A 16,474-nucleotide genomic window follows, 5' to 3' on the forward strand; every position below is an offset into this window, starting at 1 on the left:
TCTTATTGTATCCAAAATTTAATTATCATCTGAACTTCTGGTTCACATATGATAATCAAGATAACGTCGAATAATTTCATCTTATTTATTTCAAGCAAATTTTTCTTTCCACTTCTGGTGGTAAGACTTTATAGTAAAAGAATCTTCTGGTTCTTTTATAGACGTCAATATGAAAATCATTCGAGTTATCGTAATTGATTTTGGATGATCAAGATAATCATGAAAAGATACAAATATTTTGAATCATATCGCCTTTTGATGCATCATAATATTTGATTCAATAATTTGTATAATATCATCTTAAAGAGAAAGCTTACAGCTTTTCCAATACGAGCTTCTGGCCCGAAAAGATATTCATTATCACGTCCAATCTCTTAGTTTCTTTGAATGAAACGCATCATTATTTTCACTTCAGGGAATAGAATGATATAAATTCATTATCATTCACTTCAGGGAATAATGTAGATCTAGTAAGATGTAAATAATGATTCTTATCAAAAGCTCATTATTTTTGCTCAGTCACTGAAAGACCTGATACAAATTTAGAATATATTGTGAACGTTTGCATTTCATATTGTTACTTCAGGAGCATACTCGATATTGCTATTTCAGAAGCACATTCGAGACATTCATTCAAATATATATTTTTTCCACAATTTCAATTATGCAACTTCAGGTGCATAAATCCTAATGAGCTTTTGGTACAAGTATCACTCATATGAGATACTCAATAAAATTATTGATTTAGGGCGATCCTTCAGGGATGCTCCATTTCCATTCTCAAATAAATCATATCATCAATAATTTATAATAAGTATAAAAGAATAAATAAAACTTTCATTACTACAAAACATTGTAGAATATAAAAATATTTTATAATAAGATAAAGGAAATACATTAATTAAAAAGGAACACTTCCATGATCAACTCTACCATCAGAATCCTTAAAGAAATCAGAAACATTAAGCAGTGGACAGCCATTTTTGACTGGAGGATGATAAGCAGCCCATTATTGCTGTCCTCTTTTCAAGTTTCTCCATTCTTTTTCTTCCCAGACCCGCAGTCTGTGGTCATGCAAGAAAACTTCCTAAATTTTATGCAAAATAATGTCTTCTTGGAATAATAAAAGTAGTTGGACAGCTTGCATCAATCTGGAACAACAACTTGCCACTCCCATGGGACCCACTTGTCCTCTTCATCTATCTTTCTTTTTACAAAAATCAAACACTTTCCCACCAACTTTGAATTTTTTATTACAAGAATCACATGCTCCAATTATGCGATAATCAACACTGGCCCGCCCATGCGCTACATACTTCATTGACTTTGCTTTTTCGACAAGTACTGTCTGTTTGGAGAATCTTCCCTCGGTGGTCAACAGACTCACTTGGGGTGAAAAGGAAAGAGTTTCAAGAGATTGAGAGAGAGTGAGGGAGGAGATTCTCTTATTGATCTGTATATCATATAACATAAATATACCCATATATATAGGGTTACAAAAGAGACTATGCTTTTGACGACTAGCACTATGCATTAGACGGCTAACTAAATGTGGTCATACAATTCAAGATGGTTTATAACACTTCCCCTTTGGATGACCATATTTAAAGAATATGCCTCATTAAAACCTTGCCAAGGAAAAACCCTGTAGGAAAAAACCAATGGCGAAGGAAAAAGAGTACAGTATTCATGTGTATCGCCGAGTGTTTTTAGGATTGCCTCATTAAAACCTTGCAAAGAAAAATCCAGTGGGATAAAACCTTAGCGAAGGAAAAAGAGTACAATCAGCATAAATCTTCAAGACATTACTTCCCCTGAAAAGTGTATGATAACAGGTCTTCAAACCTCCGCATTCCAATGATCTGCACAATCTTCTTAAATGTTGCAGTTGGTAATGCTTTTGTGAATAAATATGCCAGATTATCACTTGATTGTACCTTATTGATATCAATTTCAACTTTCTTCTCATGAATTGTAATGATCTTCTTGTGTGGATCTGAAAGATAACTCGCATCTGTACATCCAATTAACTGTGGACTTGATCCATGTTGATAAAATAATCACAACTGGATCTTTCTGCTCATCACTACTCTTCTGGAGTTGTACTCTTCTGGAGCTTTTGTAAATAACACAGTTAGTGGAGAATTCATCAACATTAAACCGCTAACCTCCTTTTTCAATAAAAACGGTGGCCAGCTTTTAGACCAGACAAACACCGCTGATTTTCAACTCTTCTGTAGGTGTCAGGCATGCTGTCAGGCGCCGCAGAGCTATGAAACTATATTTCGTCTCTTTTCTCTTGCTTCAAGAGAGATGCTGTATCATATTTTTCTCTATAAAAGAGATATTTAGCTCATCTTCATTCGCATCTCATCTTCTTCACTTTTCTGTAATCATACTGCATTTTTACTCTGCAATCTCTTTCTGCATTCTTATCCTGCAATCTCTTTCTGCAATGGCTCAGCAATCTTCTCAGGGTCAATATATGAGGTATTCTACACCTCGTTCATCAGTTGTTCCTGCTTCTACCACGGGTGCTATCATGCAATATAATGATCTGACTCATAAGTCAGATAATGAAGCTATTTATGAGCTTGTGAGTCTCGGTACTCGATACTCATCATCCATTGTCGCATTTTCTCAGCGACTGCAATCTAGAATTTGTGGAGTTGACAAACTCCACGAGAATATTGCTATCCTTCAGCGACTTCTTCTGGAGTCCAACATGAAGATAGGAGCAATAAAATAAGAGAATAAGAATTTAAAATCCTTACTTAAATCTTCTTTTCGATTGCCCACCCCTTTAGATAAGGATGTCATGCAGATTCTTGAAGAACAAAAGCGTTTGAAGAATGAGGCAAAGTGCCTCAAATTTCTGTAATTTTTTCTTCAAGATAATAAAATAATATTTCACAAATATTTATATTTGTGTTTCTATCTTTTGGTAGATGTTCTGTGTGCTCCCTTTTATTTCTTCTTTAATAATGCACACTTCATATCAAACCCATAATATGAATCTGAAATACTAATTGTATTTAAAAGATGATATTTCAGAACTAATAATATCATCCATCTTCCCCTTGAAGGTGCAAGGGTTTCATATTTATATTTCAAATATGTGCAGTTTTCATGAGCTCTTCTGGAGCCTCAATGACATTTAAATCATATATATAAACTGCAATGATAGCTTGTTCCCATTTGTGCTTGGATTGCTTTAGATCATATAAGGATTTTTGAAACTTGATAGAATACATATTTCTAGATGTATTCATATTAGAAGTTTCAAGCATTTTCTATCATTTAGAGATTTTCATATATATATATATCATGATCCAATAATCCATATAAATATGCAGTTAATCATGCATATCCAAACTCTCGGTAAATTTCAAGCTAATAAAAATCTCAATATGATTTCAACCATTTTAAAAACGTAACAATATTGTTTCTTCAAGAAACTAATTTGTGATTTCTATATCACATTTTCATATTAAAAGCTTCAGGCTTTTTATATCATGTATATAAATATCCACTGATATTTAACAAAAATTACCTCTTTAGGTGTTTGGACTTCAGATCCATATTTATCACATTTAACTAGTGATATCAATTTTTCAGGAATTGAGAAATTGACTCGTGATTTATATATCACATTTTTATTTCCTTTTTATAAATACCCACTGACATTCAACAAGCATCACCTCTTTAGGTGTTTGGACTATAAGTTCCGATGCATCATATTTTACTAGTGAATCAATTCTGCAGGAATTGTTTCTTTCAAATTTGGCCAATATTTTACGTCGTATTCTTCGACAGTTCTTGATTCACTTTCATCATTACTTCTGGTAATGTCAATTGCCATCTCATATGGAAATACGTTGTCGACAACGATTTTATTTCTATCCATAATTTCTCTAATATTCATGAAATGTATCGAGAATCCTTATATAAAACTTTCATTACTACAAAACATTGCAGAATATAAAAATATTTTATAATAAGATAAAGGAAATACATTAATTAAAAAGGAACACTTCCATGATCAACTCTACCATTAGAATCCTTAAAGAAATCAGAAACATCAAGACTTGTAATATCTTCTCCATCTATAGAATCTAAAGCATATGATGGTTCAGCAAAATTTGTTTCAAATTTCTTTGTTTTTTCTTTTATAGAAGATTGATATAAGTCAACCAAGTGCTTATCTGTACGACAGACACGAGCCCAATGTCCAGTCATACCACATCTATGGCATCCATCTTCATCTTTCTTTAAAAATTTGTTTTGAGGACCTTTGCCCTTCTCTGAGTTGAACCACTTCTGGTGGTACGGTGTATATCTATTATTGTCCCTTTTAGTGTGGTCACTTCTAAGACCTCCACTTCTATAGATTTTCCTACCACGTCCACGCCCTCGTTTTTTTTTGAAAGATGCATCATTCGCTTCTGGGAATGATGTAAATCTAGAACCATTCACTTCAGGGAATGATATAGAACCAGTAGGACGTGACTGGTGATTTCTTAACAAAAACTTATTATTTTGCTCAGCTAATAGAAGACAAAATATAAGTTCAGAATATTTTTTTTTTAGCTTTCACTCTCGATATTGCTGCTGCAAGAGCACATTTGAGGCATGAAAAGTAGTATATGTCTTCTCTAACAAGTCATCATCAGTGACTTTTTCACCACATAATTTCAATAGCGAGCTAATTTTAAAGAGTGCAGAGTTATACTCACTAACACTCTTGAAGTCTTGCAACCTCATGTGCATCCAATCATGACGAGCTTTTGGGATGATTACAGTTTTCTGGTGTTCATATCTCTCCCTTAAATCATTCCACAAAATAAGTGGATTTTTCACCGTTAGATATTCAGTTTTTAATTCTTCATGAAAATAGTGCCGAAGGAAAATTATTGCCTTAGCACGGTCCTGTAAGGGCCCTTGATTTCCTTCTTTAATTGTATTTCTCAGGTTCATCGCATCCAGATGGATCTCAGCATCAAGGATCCAAGATAAATAATTTTTTCCAAAAATGTCAAGAGCAACGAATTCTAATTTTGTAAGATTTGACATTTTTTACATATATAAATCAGGAACATAAGTATAGAGTTTTCATTAAGTAATGTAACATTTCATATTCATTTTGGAAATTACAAAAATATATTGAAAAACTTACTTGAAGTAGAGGACTACTAGCTTCAAAATCGTCAGAACTTTCGTGCTGATAGCGTGTTATGAAATCATTGAAAAGAGAGAGCCATAACGTGTTATAAAACTTTCAAAATGAGAGAGAAAGAGATAGAGCTCAGAGAAGTTATGAAACTTATGAATTCCTTAAAGGATTCAACGATATATATAGGAGTACAAAGGAGATTATGCTTTTAACGACTAGCACTATGCATTTGACGGCTAGCTCACTATGCTAATACTATGTACTATGCATTTGACAACTAGCTCACTATATTAACACTATGCACTATATATTAGACGACTAGCACTATACATTAGCACTATACATTTAACGATTAGTACTATATATTTGATGACTAACTAAATATAATCATATAATTTAAGATAATTTATAATACAAGTAATATTTATGACCTTTTTTCTACTGATTGGTAGAATTTTTCATTTTTCTTTTTTGAACTTCTTTTTTCCTTTATCGAAATCACAAAGGAGGAAAGAAAAAGAAACGTGGTGTCGACCAATTAATAGGGTAGCTGGGACTCATTGAAGCAGTCAAAACGAGAGGCCGACAGCTCACATACAAAACACACGCATACTGAAACAATCACAGTCTGGTTTTATGAATATTTAATGCCAAGAGGTCTGTAATTCTTATTTTTGTCAATAAGAAATGGTAGGATAGTAATTTTTATGGAGAATATAGGTCAAATATTTGGCGTCCTGTCGCATAAATAAAACTGCAGGCGGTTCTCAATTGCCAAGTCCCTCTCAACAACCAGAAGACAACCATGCAGATGCAGGCCTTATACTCGTATTCCAGCTTTTGCACGGAAAACCAGGCATTGCGCCGGTCAAGTGGCTGCAATCCGACCCTCCACCGCCTCCGATCACCCACCACCGTCAGGTTCGCTATGACAGCAGCTCCGGCAGTACGACCACCTGCTCTCAAGCACCAGAAGATCACGCACTCGATGCCGCCGGAAAAGATGGAAGTGTTCAAGTCTCTGGAGAACTGGGCGTCTCAGAGCGTGCTGCCACTTCTGAAGCCCGTGGAGCAATGCTGGCAGCCCCAGAACATGGTGCCCGACCCCACATTGCCGTTCGAAGAATTTACTGATCAGGTGAGGGAGCTTCGGAAGCGGACGGCGGAGCTTCCGGACGAGTATTTCGTGGTGCTGGTGGGGGATATGATAACGGAGGACGCACTCCCCACGTACCAGACCATGATCAACACGTGGGATGGGGTCAGGGACGAGACCGGGGCCAGCGTCAGCCCATGGGCCGTATGGACTCGGGCTTGGACTGCCGAAGAGAATAGGCATGGGGATCTGCTTAGGACCTACTTGTATCTCTCGGGTCGGGTCGACATGCTCATGATTGAGAGGACCGTCCAGTATCTTATTGGAGCTGGAATGGTAAGTCTTGAGCAATTAGAACAGAAAATTATATTTATTTTTATAGGTTTTATGATAAAAAGAAAATTATATATATTTTCTTTTTATAAAATTTATGATAAGAAAAAGAAAATTATTTTTATCTTTAAAGAATTGTTGATAAAAAAAATCTTCTTTATAGTCTCTAAATATTAATCATGTCATTGGTAAGGGTAGTAATATGTTACACGATTGATTAATCTAATACAAATAAGATACGATAATAGGGGGTTAGAATTTAATCTTGACGGGTTCGGATCAAAATATATTGATTTATTAAGACACTATTGCTTAACAGATTGATAACGGGTCAACCCGTTATGACACGTTAAGAAAGTTAAAGTTACAATTATATCCTTCTACTTAAAAGTAAATTTGTTAGAATTTTAATTTCAATATTTTTATTATTTGAATTGTAATTTTTGACTTATAGTTAGTTTTATAATTTTTATAGATATTGTGATTTTAAAATTTATATAAAATTATACTAAATTTAATCATGTCAAACTGATTAATTTAAGACATATTCAACCAATTTACATAAACAGTTTGAAACGGGTCGTATTATGTCGTGCTAATCTATTTCGTAATATTTACAAATGAATCAAAATAAGTCGCGTTAATATTTAAAATTTTAACATGATAAATTTAACGGATCAGATTAAAATTAAACTATATAATATAATATATATTTTTATCACAACATAAACACGATTTTACATTCCAAGACATTTCTAAGACCCGACATTGTGGTTTTGATAGGATCCGGGAACAGAAAACAACCCGTACTTGGGCTTCGTGTACACGTCGTTTCAAGAGCGAGCCACGTTCGTGTCGCACGGGAACACGGCCAGGCTGGCGAAGTACGGGGGCGATCCGTTGCTGGCGCGCATATGCGGCACCATCGCAGCCGACGAGAAGCGCCACGAGAATGCTTATGTCAAGATCGTCGAGAAGCTCCTCGAGGTGGATCCGACGGGGGCCATGCTCGCCGTCGCCAACATGATGCGCAAGAAGATCACCATGCCGGCCCACCTGATGTTCGACGGCCGTGACCCGCTCCTTTTCGAGCACTTCTCAGTGGTCGCCCAGCGGCTGGGCGTGTACACGGCTAACGACTACGCTGATATTATGGAGTTCTTGGTCGGACGGTGGGGGTTGGAGAAGCTGGAGGGATTGACGGACGAGGGAAGACGCGCGCAGGACTTCGTTTGCGGACTGGCGCCAAGGATTAGGAGGTTACAGGAGCGAGCGGACGAGTTGGCGAAGAAGATGGAGCCCCGTGGCGTTAAGTTTAGCTGGATTTTCAATAGGGAGGTCAAATTGTAAATAAAATCAAGTGGAGCTCCTTATGCACGTGTCAATTAATGAGCTTCCTAGACTTGCTTTCCGAGACCTTGGAATTAAAGAGTTTTTAGCCGAATGGGATCCAACTTGGGCCTCCACGGTAAATCATAAGAGTATGATTACGGTATTGGACTGTAATGAACTGGGCCTACTTTTTGCTAGAACTCCTAGCCCAAAAGAAAGGCGGGCTTTGGCTAGTAACTATCTATTATTATCAAATAATAAACTTTTTAAATCTATCATTATTTTATTAAAATAATTTATTTTAATTATAATTATAATTATAATATTTATTTATTATTAAAAAATACATATTAATTTTCAAACGTTACTCAACTTCTAAGACTTGAAGCACATAACAGTAGCAATCTTCAACTCAGTCAGGAATATTTCACAAGACCAGTTCAACTTTTGCCCTCATGTTCGCCAACCTCATCAATGATCTACCAAAGGAAGTTCAATCAGACACAGAAAGAGAGGGAGATCAGGAAGTTGGGAACTCGGGACTGCGTCCTAATTGCCCTGGATTCTAACCAACGAAGTTCCTCACAAGCCATGCGGAAATTCCCTACAACTAGAGAAACAGATTTTGCTTGAAAGGAAATTCTTCTGTCTCCCCATGATCACCCAATCTCATATTTCAACCAAGCATATCAACCTTAAAACCTTGAAACAACAATCAAATGAACAAATCAAATAATAATAATAAAAACCCAAATCAGAAACCACAAGAGATAGACCAAGGTCCTGGAAAAAAGAACCGAAAAAGAGAAAAAGAGATGGCTTCTTGATAGCTGCGTCAAAGTGCTCTGAGGAATGGTGTGGATTTTTCTCCCCTCACAAGGGTCCAAAGGGGAGCACTCCTCAATCCTCATCTGCTGTACTGGGCCTAAAACTTGAGCTTGCATGCTAATTCCTTCCCACAAGTGCCTCCCAAAAATGAAAAATAAAAAATGTAAAACGGGTAAAAATATGAGGCCTGAAAAGCTTGGGATGTCGAGTCGAAGTGTGCAGGAAATGATTTATTTTACTCTATATTTATTTTACAATAAAAATAATTTTATAATCTGAAATACCATATCAAAACACGTTAGTTTATAAATTTATTTTTATAAAATTCTTTTATAACTAAATCATTACTCGTGATATTAATTAGAGATAGAGACACGAGTACGTTAATTAATCTCCTCCATTGGTTTCTGACGTACTATATCAAAACATATTAATTTAAATTTATTTTTATAAAATTTCTTTTATGGCTAACTCATTTCTCTTTGATATTTAATTAGAGATAGAGAGGAGTATGTTAATTAATTAATCTCCTTCCATCAGTTTCTGATAAACTAAGGTATCCTAGAATTAAGGTCCTTCTTCGTACATATTCATTTGAAAGACTGACAAAATGGTCTATTCCAGATCAAACTTAAGAGAAAGATGATACTCTCCAGCAAAAAAAACATAAATCATGATGTTCATTGACTTAAGCCACAAGAAAGTTTCACCACTTTCAAAAAGACATCTTTCCTTTCTTCCCATGCATAAACTGATTTGTAATAATTGCTTAGGATACTGAAAGACAAACACAGAAGAAGTGGTGATATATATGGGAATAAATGGCATGATTTTTCCTTTGTTCTTGAGTCAAAACACACTTGGTTGCACAAACTTTAGCTGTTCCCCCAACAAGAAAAAAGAAGGCTCCTACCTTAATCATAAGCCATGATCGATATTTTCTTTTCCCTTTCGGTTACCACTAATCCATGTACTAGGATAGTAACCCAGACAAGAGCATGAAGAACCCTAATTAATATCATCCTGTTTGTCCCATTCTAATTTGACCCTAACCTCTTGGCTTTTTTATAAAAGTCAACTTTTTTCTTAGAGTACTTTACAATAATGGGAAAGTCTACAAATTTATAATACCATTGATCTCGAAGCTAATGATCATGATTATATATATATGTTATATGTTGGCGACATCATCATCCAACATGATGGGGTCGACCATGGGGTATGATGGTCGACCACCCACGAAATTGTAGGGAGACATGGTAGCTTCTTGTTGAACTCCATGCTACTTAGATACTAGCTAGGAGCATTATACTTTGGAGGCTCCACATGCTTTATTTGAAAATGCACCACCTACTTCTTGTAATAGTACCGCTCCTTTTTCTTCATAGGCCTAGAAATATGTAGTACAGGAGGGTCACAGGTAATGAGACTAACATTCCAAAGATAACCCTACAAAAAAGGAGAAGAAATAAGACCATGTCATAGTTTGTTCATTGTGTATAGAAGCAATGGAAAATGAGTGAACTACAACACTTGTAAGTATTGCGACATTGTCGTATAATAGTGACACTTCAGTATTGCATGTGTCAGTTTGTATCCCTTTATAATAATAGTATAAATCCAAAAACAAATCCCGATAAGCCATTCGATAAGGAGACAAATGACTTTTGATGATTGTTGGTGGTTATTGGACTTTTATTGGAGTAATTACTACCAACGAAACATGATGATTGTATTAATCCAATGCTATTTTGGAAGTAAAACTGAAAGATGATTCTTAAATGCAACTTACCCTGTACTCAAAATGTCAGGGTGCAACCCATATTCCCTTGCAAAGACAAATGGTACAATGCCTTGTGGAAGAGCTGCCTGTGATTCAGCAATAACATGATTATAAACCCAACAGATGGAAAGTTTTACAATCATAATTAAAATCCACCAATCTCTCTCTCCAGGCAGTGATCTAGTGTATATGTATATAATAAAAAAGAAAAGCACCAACATTGATGATGAATGTACATGTACATGCAAGATATATATATCCATGGATGCATGGAAACCTTCTACATTGGTACAGCTCTCAGTACCTGTACAAGGGCAAAATGTAGCTTTACACCTCTTAATCCAACAGCAACCGAGGTGGCTGACATTATTATGGGTCCACAAAGGAAGCGAATTGCCATCCCCATTGTTGCCCTTTTTGTTCCGCACGCAATAATCCGGGGCTGCAGGGCCATGAACAACCCTGCAATATTCAGCAATTGGTCATAATCCAAGCACCTTTCTGGTCTAACATATAAGCGAGTACGGGATGAATAGAGATTCTCCAACACATAAATCCGACAGTATTTAATGTTGTTCGTGTAGGATTTCCGTGCCATGTAGACCCCGCATAAGCATTTAATTTTGGAGATCATGATCTCAAACAAATGAACATGATCCTCTCAATTGAATGTGTATATATATGTGTGTGAAGGCAGATAATTATATACCTAAACTGAACATGGCCATCCCAAGACCTGCATCTGAGATTATTTTGATCGAGTATTTCACCAAACTAGGCATCCCTACATTCCATCTGCGAGATCATCCAAAACTCGTCATTATCAACACAAACTATGTATATATACACACACACGTAATTCAGTAACTCACTTGAATGAGATGAGAGACCACAAAAGTCCCAATACACTTGAGTATGTGTTTGGATTGCGAGAAAGCTTCCTTCCAACCACGACGAGTATAAGCCTCATCATGACAAAAGCATGCGGCATTTCTTGAGTGGTGGTCGGTGCGGCACCTTTGGTATCTGCTTCCTCTGGCATTTGGATTTTGGTGCTGTCTCTGAAGCTAATTTCTTTCCCTAAGAGATCAGTGCTAATGCTAGTTAATTAATACAGTAATTAATACCCACATGAAATGCAAAACATTGTTATTTTTTCTTAGAGTACGCATTCTTTTTTAACCAAAAAAAAAAAAAAAACGTGTAAGAACTAGATGAAAAAATTAATTTTTTAATAATGAACTCTTTTGAAATATGTAGGATTTACACACTTTACAACTGTATCTAGTATTATTCTAAAAATAAATTAATTATATGATGCATGCGTAAGAGAATGAGCAAAGCATGATCACCAACTACAGCTAGTACTACAACTCTCCGTGAGAAAGATGAAAAGAAAGCAGGACTGATCTTTGTGAAACAAAGACATGATATCAGACAACATGATTACGAAGTGGAAAATTTATGTTGCTGTTACAAAGTTGGATGCTTTAACATGAGTACCAATTAGGCAATCAAGTAGGCCTCACCTCTATCATTACACACGTGCCTCAAACAAATGATGGCTCCAAGCAATTAAGATTCTTACTGAGCATTCAGCAATAAAATGTTGGATGGAAAAATATATAATTCAATATCACTTTTGACCACTTTTATTTGGTTTATTTATTTTTTTATTTGTAATCGGTGAAGCGTGATATATGGGAGTCACTTCTTTATTCCTCTCAATCATGTCATGCTAATTAAAAAAATAATAATAAGAAATTAAAATTGAAAATAAATAGACAAAATTTATAAAGTTATGTTGGAAGCTTGTCTAGGTTTTTTCACAAGATTTCTTTGTCCAATAGTATCTTATATTTAGCGAAGTTGGACCATGGATTTCATATTTTAAGTACAAAATCAAACCTTCTTTTTTTTTTTTTTTTTAAATATCGGGGAAGCTGTCCAAGGCAGGTCTTTCGGACTTACCCTAGAGAGTAAACCCCACTTCCATGCACCAAACTCTCCTACCATGAGGAAGAACGAGGCTTACTTTATCCAAAGATTGATCAGAAATATTAAAAAAAAAAAAAAAACTGTTTTAAACGAGAAAAAAAAGTGGGTTCTTGTTTACTATGCTTAAAATCTCAAAATCATGACCATTCTTGGAAGAATGCATCTTCATTTAGCCCCCATATTAATGATGCTACTTAACATTTTAAACGCTACACACAATTTAGAAGTAATTTGCTCACTTAAATAGAGCCTTAATTCTACATTGAATCATGCATCCTGTTATGGGCAGACACTCTAGCTCTTGATCTTTTTCTACCTAACAGGTAGGAAAAGGTAAAGATTTAAGATTCCATATCAACCCTTCAAGAATTAGATCCTTTTAGAGGTGATATTAATGTTGGTAAGTTATGGCTCTAATGAAGAGTAAATGAGTAAACTAGTTTCAAAAAGACCCTTTAATATGAACATATATATTTGGAGATAGCATTTTGTGAGAAAAACTAGTCTATAAAAATATTCTTTTAAGTTCTTGTTTAAATTTGAGTCTCGAGAGGAGGAAAGATAAATACATGAATTAGATGAAACGACATATAATATGTCAGTGTAGATTTTTTGAGTAATATTAACTCAATAATAAAGATTTTATAATTTACTTATGTGTGTATCTTTCTTCTACTTAATGTTTTGAAGTTGTAATAATTTTGAAAAGTTTGGTTGCACGAACTTACAAACTCCTAGAAAAAGCAATGTATGATATGTTACAATCTTGTGTCCACTTTTTCTCTTTTTCTGTCCCCAATTATCTGAGCAAAGAACAAGTTTTAGAATATTTAGATGATAGAACTAAACAAACAAATAAATCCTTCCTTTCATAGCTGGGAAACTAAGCAACATGACAAAAACCAAATGTCAAAAGATGCAGATGTACGTTTGTTCCAGCCCCTACCCATTTTTGAAGAAAAATAAAAACTTTCCTAGTGTTTTCCTTCCATTATCGACAACAACTAGTGAATTCGATTGTTAACTGAGGGATCAACCTCAGACCAGCTTGTGCTCATGTCAGATTTCTGCAGACAACATTCAGGCATTTGCAGTACCCCAATATTCTGAAAAAGCTTTCATGTCTGCTTGATATTAATTCTGACGTATATAATTATGGAAAAAAGAAGGGTCATTTCAGCGTTTTTCCCCTCCGAAACGGAGGAAACGACGATGAATCAAACAAACACAGTGGCGGACACAGACCTGCCATGTTCGGTACTGGGTACATACCTGTGACCATGACATCTTTGAATCCTTGTCTATCTCCTTGCGCACACAGCACGGGTGATTCCCACATCATCGTCACGCCGGAGAAAGTCGGAGAAGTCTGACGGAAAACTCTCCCGGCTACGGGGGACCTCGACCATACCGGAGTGCTCCCCGTCGTCGTCTCAAGCTCGTTGAAATTCGATGCGCGTGGAGAAGGCTGGAGAGAGTAGGCATCGGAGGAGACGTATCCAGACAACCGGGGGCTCCCGGAACGGTACCCGAGAGCGAGGTCGTTGTGCCCAAATGCGACATCGTGCGGAATTAGCTGTGCTGGAGTGTTGACTGAGAAGATTTCGGCGTTGGACAGGTTTGACGCTCTGGGAGTAATGCCTATGGAGGGGGACACGTCGGTGGCAGAGGAAGTAGACCGTCGGATGCGCACGCGTATGGTGCGGCCATTGGCGTCGAGTTCCGATTCGGTGCGTAGTGGGTCCCGGCCGTCGAGCGAGATCACATCGTTGTCGAGCTCGAATTTTGAAATGGAGGCGGCGGTGGCGCCTGGAAATTGGGTTTTGATTAGCAGGGTGGCGGCTCGGTATTCGAAGAGGAAGAGCAAGAGTGTGTACCTACGGATTGACACGAGACCTCTAATTAGTTAGCATTAAAACTCGTTTAAGAACCAAAACAAAAGAAACAGAGAAACGGCAAAACACTGACATAAACAAACACGTGTTTGTACCAAAATAATCATATGAAATGCTAAAAAAGAAAAGACTTTGACGTGAAAATTCCAAGTTGATAAACGAATGAACCATCTCACTTGAATTTAGAACTATAGAATAATCTTTTATATATGTGAAAGCCATTCCTTTTTTTTGTTTTTCCATCTTTTCAGCTTACTTTTACAAACAGTGCTTCAGCTAAGTAAAACTGTAGAAAGCAGTAACAAGAAAGAGACCCTTTGATTACACTTTCACAAAATTCAAGATCGTAAGGACTAATCAATGAAAATCTGGAAGAGACAGAGGGGAAGAAGAAGAAAGAAAGAAAAGAAAATATCTGATAAGTACCATATGATGCATTGAAGCACAACCACTTGCACCATGAGGCTCTGAGTGAAATCACCATACATGGCTTTGAGCAAAGGAATGCCCATGACAAGAGTGTTAGGCAAAGTGGCTACGGAGAAGAGAGTGATAAGCCAATCCAAGCCACCATTAAAAAAGATAGCCCAAACTGAGAGCAAAACAAGGACCACGACCTTAGAGAGAGTGTCAGCCAGTATGAACTTGGTGTCCATTTGGTAAGGATTATTTTGAGATATGAAGTGGAAAGACAGCACTGGAACCGCGAACACGGCCACGAACCGGTTGATCCCTGAGCACTGCTCGGGACTGAATATCTTCCACCATTTCACTGAGCTATATGCTACCAACATTGCAAAATATAGAGGAACCATTGCACACATGACCTTGTAGAAATCATTCCCACTTATCATCTCTCTCTCTCTCTCTCTCTCTCTCTCTCTCTCTCTCTCTCTTCTCTTCTCTCTCTGATCTGTGCTAATGAATGGAGGATTACATGATACTAAAATGCAGAAGGAAGTGAGTGTTTATATAGGAGAGTAGTGGACGGAAATGCCCTTCAAAGGATATGTATATTCATTCACTTTTGAGATACTACTACTTCTATAGTGAGCTGAAATTACGGTTGGTAAGCTTAATGATATGTACTTTTTAGTGTGTTTATATTATTTATATATATATATATATAGATATGTGTGTATCAGTGTATGTTGTTGATAAACTTTGATCGGTAGTTGGAGTAGTAGTCATGATCATGGGCATTGCCAATTTCCCAAAGTATTAATGACCTAATGAGTGAGGCACCAAGCACAAGGTTTTCCCTTATAATTAATTAATAAGGGTTGTAATGTTTTTGATGCAGAATGGATTGATCCATCCATGTGTTAAAAGAATCAATGAAAATTAATTCATGTAATCAATCCCAATTAATTTTTCAATTTCATCTGCACATCATCATCATTCCTCACAACTCATCATTTTTAATATTATATATATATATATATATATATATAATTATGATCTGTATTTCATTGAAATTAATAGTATTCATTAATTTAATGTAAACAGTAGATGTTTTATACTATTTGAATTAAATCCATTTCTTTTATTAAAAATTTTATGTATAGTTACTTTTACGTATTTTTTTCGCATTCTATTAATGTGATTGACTGAGTCATTTTTTTAATATAAAATAACTACTTTGACCAATCACATCAAGTAGAGTGCACAAAAGGATATACCAATATCAAAATTATAAATATTACGTAATGATTTAAGAAACATCCAAATCACATTTAGGTTCATTGATCTATTTCTCGAAAACAGAAGAAATGAGCGAAAGGAGATAGAAGCTTTTAAGTTTTGAAGAGACCTTAATTCATGCATGCATGAGTAGTATACTCTCGTACACAACACATGGAGTTCAACATCTTTCCTCGTGTTAAGTGATGGATCATTAAGAATGTAGAAAGAAATCGTCAAATCCAAGGTTAATAATCTCCCAAGGGTCCCTCCCATGCTTTGTTTACTTCTATACAGAATGCAGTAATAAGCTATATATATATATATATATATATTTCTCCAAGCTTTTTCTC

The 16,474-nt window shown here is 35.9% G+C and overlaps 2 protein-coding genes across 2 annotated transcripts; one reads left to right on the forward strand and one right to left on the reverse strand.

Moving 5' to 3' along the window:
- Positions 1 to 5,914: 5,914 nt before the first annotated feature.
- Positions 5,915 to 8,212, forward strand: LOC122298504 (stearoyl-[acyl-carrier-protein] 9-desaturase 6, chloroplastic-like). The gene is made up of 2 exons (XM_043108277.1): positions 5,915 to 6,605; positions 7,386 to 8,212. The coding sequence occupies exons 1-2, from the start codon at positions 5,979 to 5,981 to the stop codon at positions 7,950 to 7,952; spliced, it is 1,194 nt and encodes a 397-aa protein (XP_042964211.1). The 5' UTR covers positions 5,915 to 5,978; the 3' UTR covers positions 7,953 to 8,212.
- A 1,358-nt stretch (positions 8,213 to 9,570) lies between these two features.
- Positions 9,571 to 15,363, reverse strand: LOC122298427 (auxin efflux carrier component 6-like). Its single transcript, XM_043108158.1, has 7 exons — positions 14,865 to 15,363; positions 13,816 to 14,420; positions 11,418 to 11,625; positions 11,255 to 11,340; positions 10,850 to 11,007; positions 10,555 to 10,631; positions 9,571 to 10,211 (listed from the first exon to the last, which is right to left on the reverse strand). Exons 1-7 carry the CDS (start codon positions 15,290 to 15,292, stop codon positions 10,145 to 10,147), a joined length of 1,629 nt encoding a protein of 542 aa, XP_042964092.1. The 5' UTR covers positions 15,293 to 15,363; the 3' UTR covers positions 9,571 to 10,144.
- Positions 15,364 to 16,474: the final 1,111 nt, after the last annotated feature.

The sequence above is a fragment of the Carya illinoinensis genome, chromosome 16 (genome assembly GCF_018687715.1).
Source record: "Carya illinoinensis cultivar Pawnee chromosome 16, C.illinoinensisPawnee_v1, whole genome shotgun sequence".
Lineage (NCBI taxonomy): Eukaryota > Viridiplantae > Streptophyta > Magnoliopsida > Fagales > Juglandaceae > Carya > Carya illinoinensis.

What these genes read in the sequence shown, in the direction of transcription:
- LOC122298504 (XM_043108277.1), top strand. Translation starts at nt 5,979, where the DNA reads ATGCAGATGCAGGCCTTATACTCGTATTCCAGCTTTTGCACGGAAAAC. An exon ending in ATCTTATTGGAGCTGGAATG is followed by an intron (nt 6,606 to 7,385) that starts GTAAGTCTTGAG and finishes TGGTTTTGATAG; the next exon opens with GATCCGGGAACAGAAAACAA.
- LOC122298427 (XM_043108158.1), bottom strand. Translation starts at nt 15,292, where the DNA reads ATGATAAGTGGGAATGATTTCTACAAGGTCATGTGTGCAATGGTTCCT. An exon ending in GATGGCCATGTTCAGTTTAG is followed by an intron (nt 11,008 to 11,254) that starts GTATATAATTAT and finishes TGAATATTGCAG; the next exon opens with GGTTGTTCATGGCCCTGCAG. An exon ending in CCTGACATTTTGAGTACAGG is followed by an intron (nt 10,212 to 10,554) that starts GTAAGTTGCATT and finishes CCTTTTTTGTAG; the next exon opens with GGTTATCTTTGGAATGTTAG.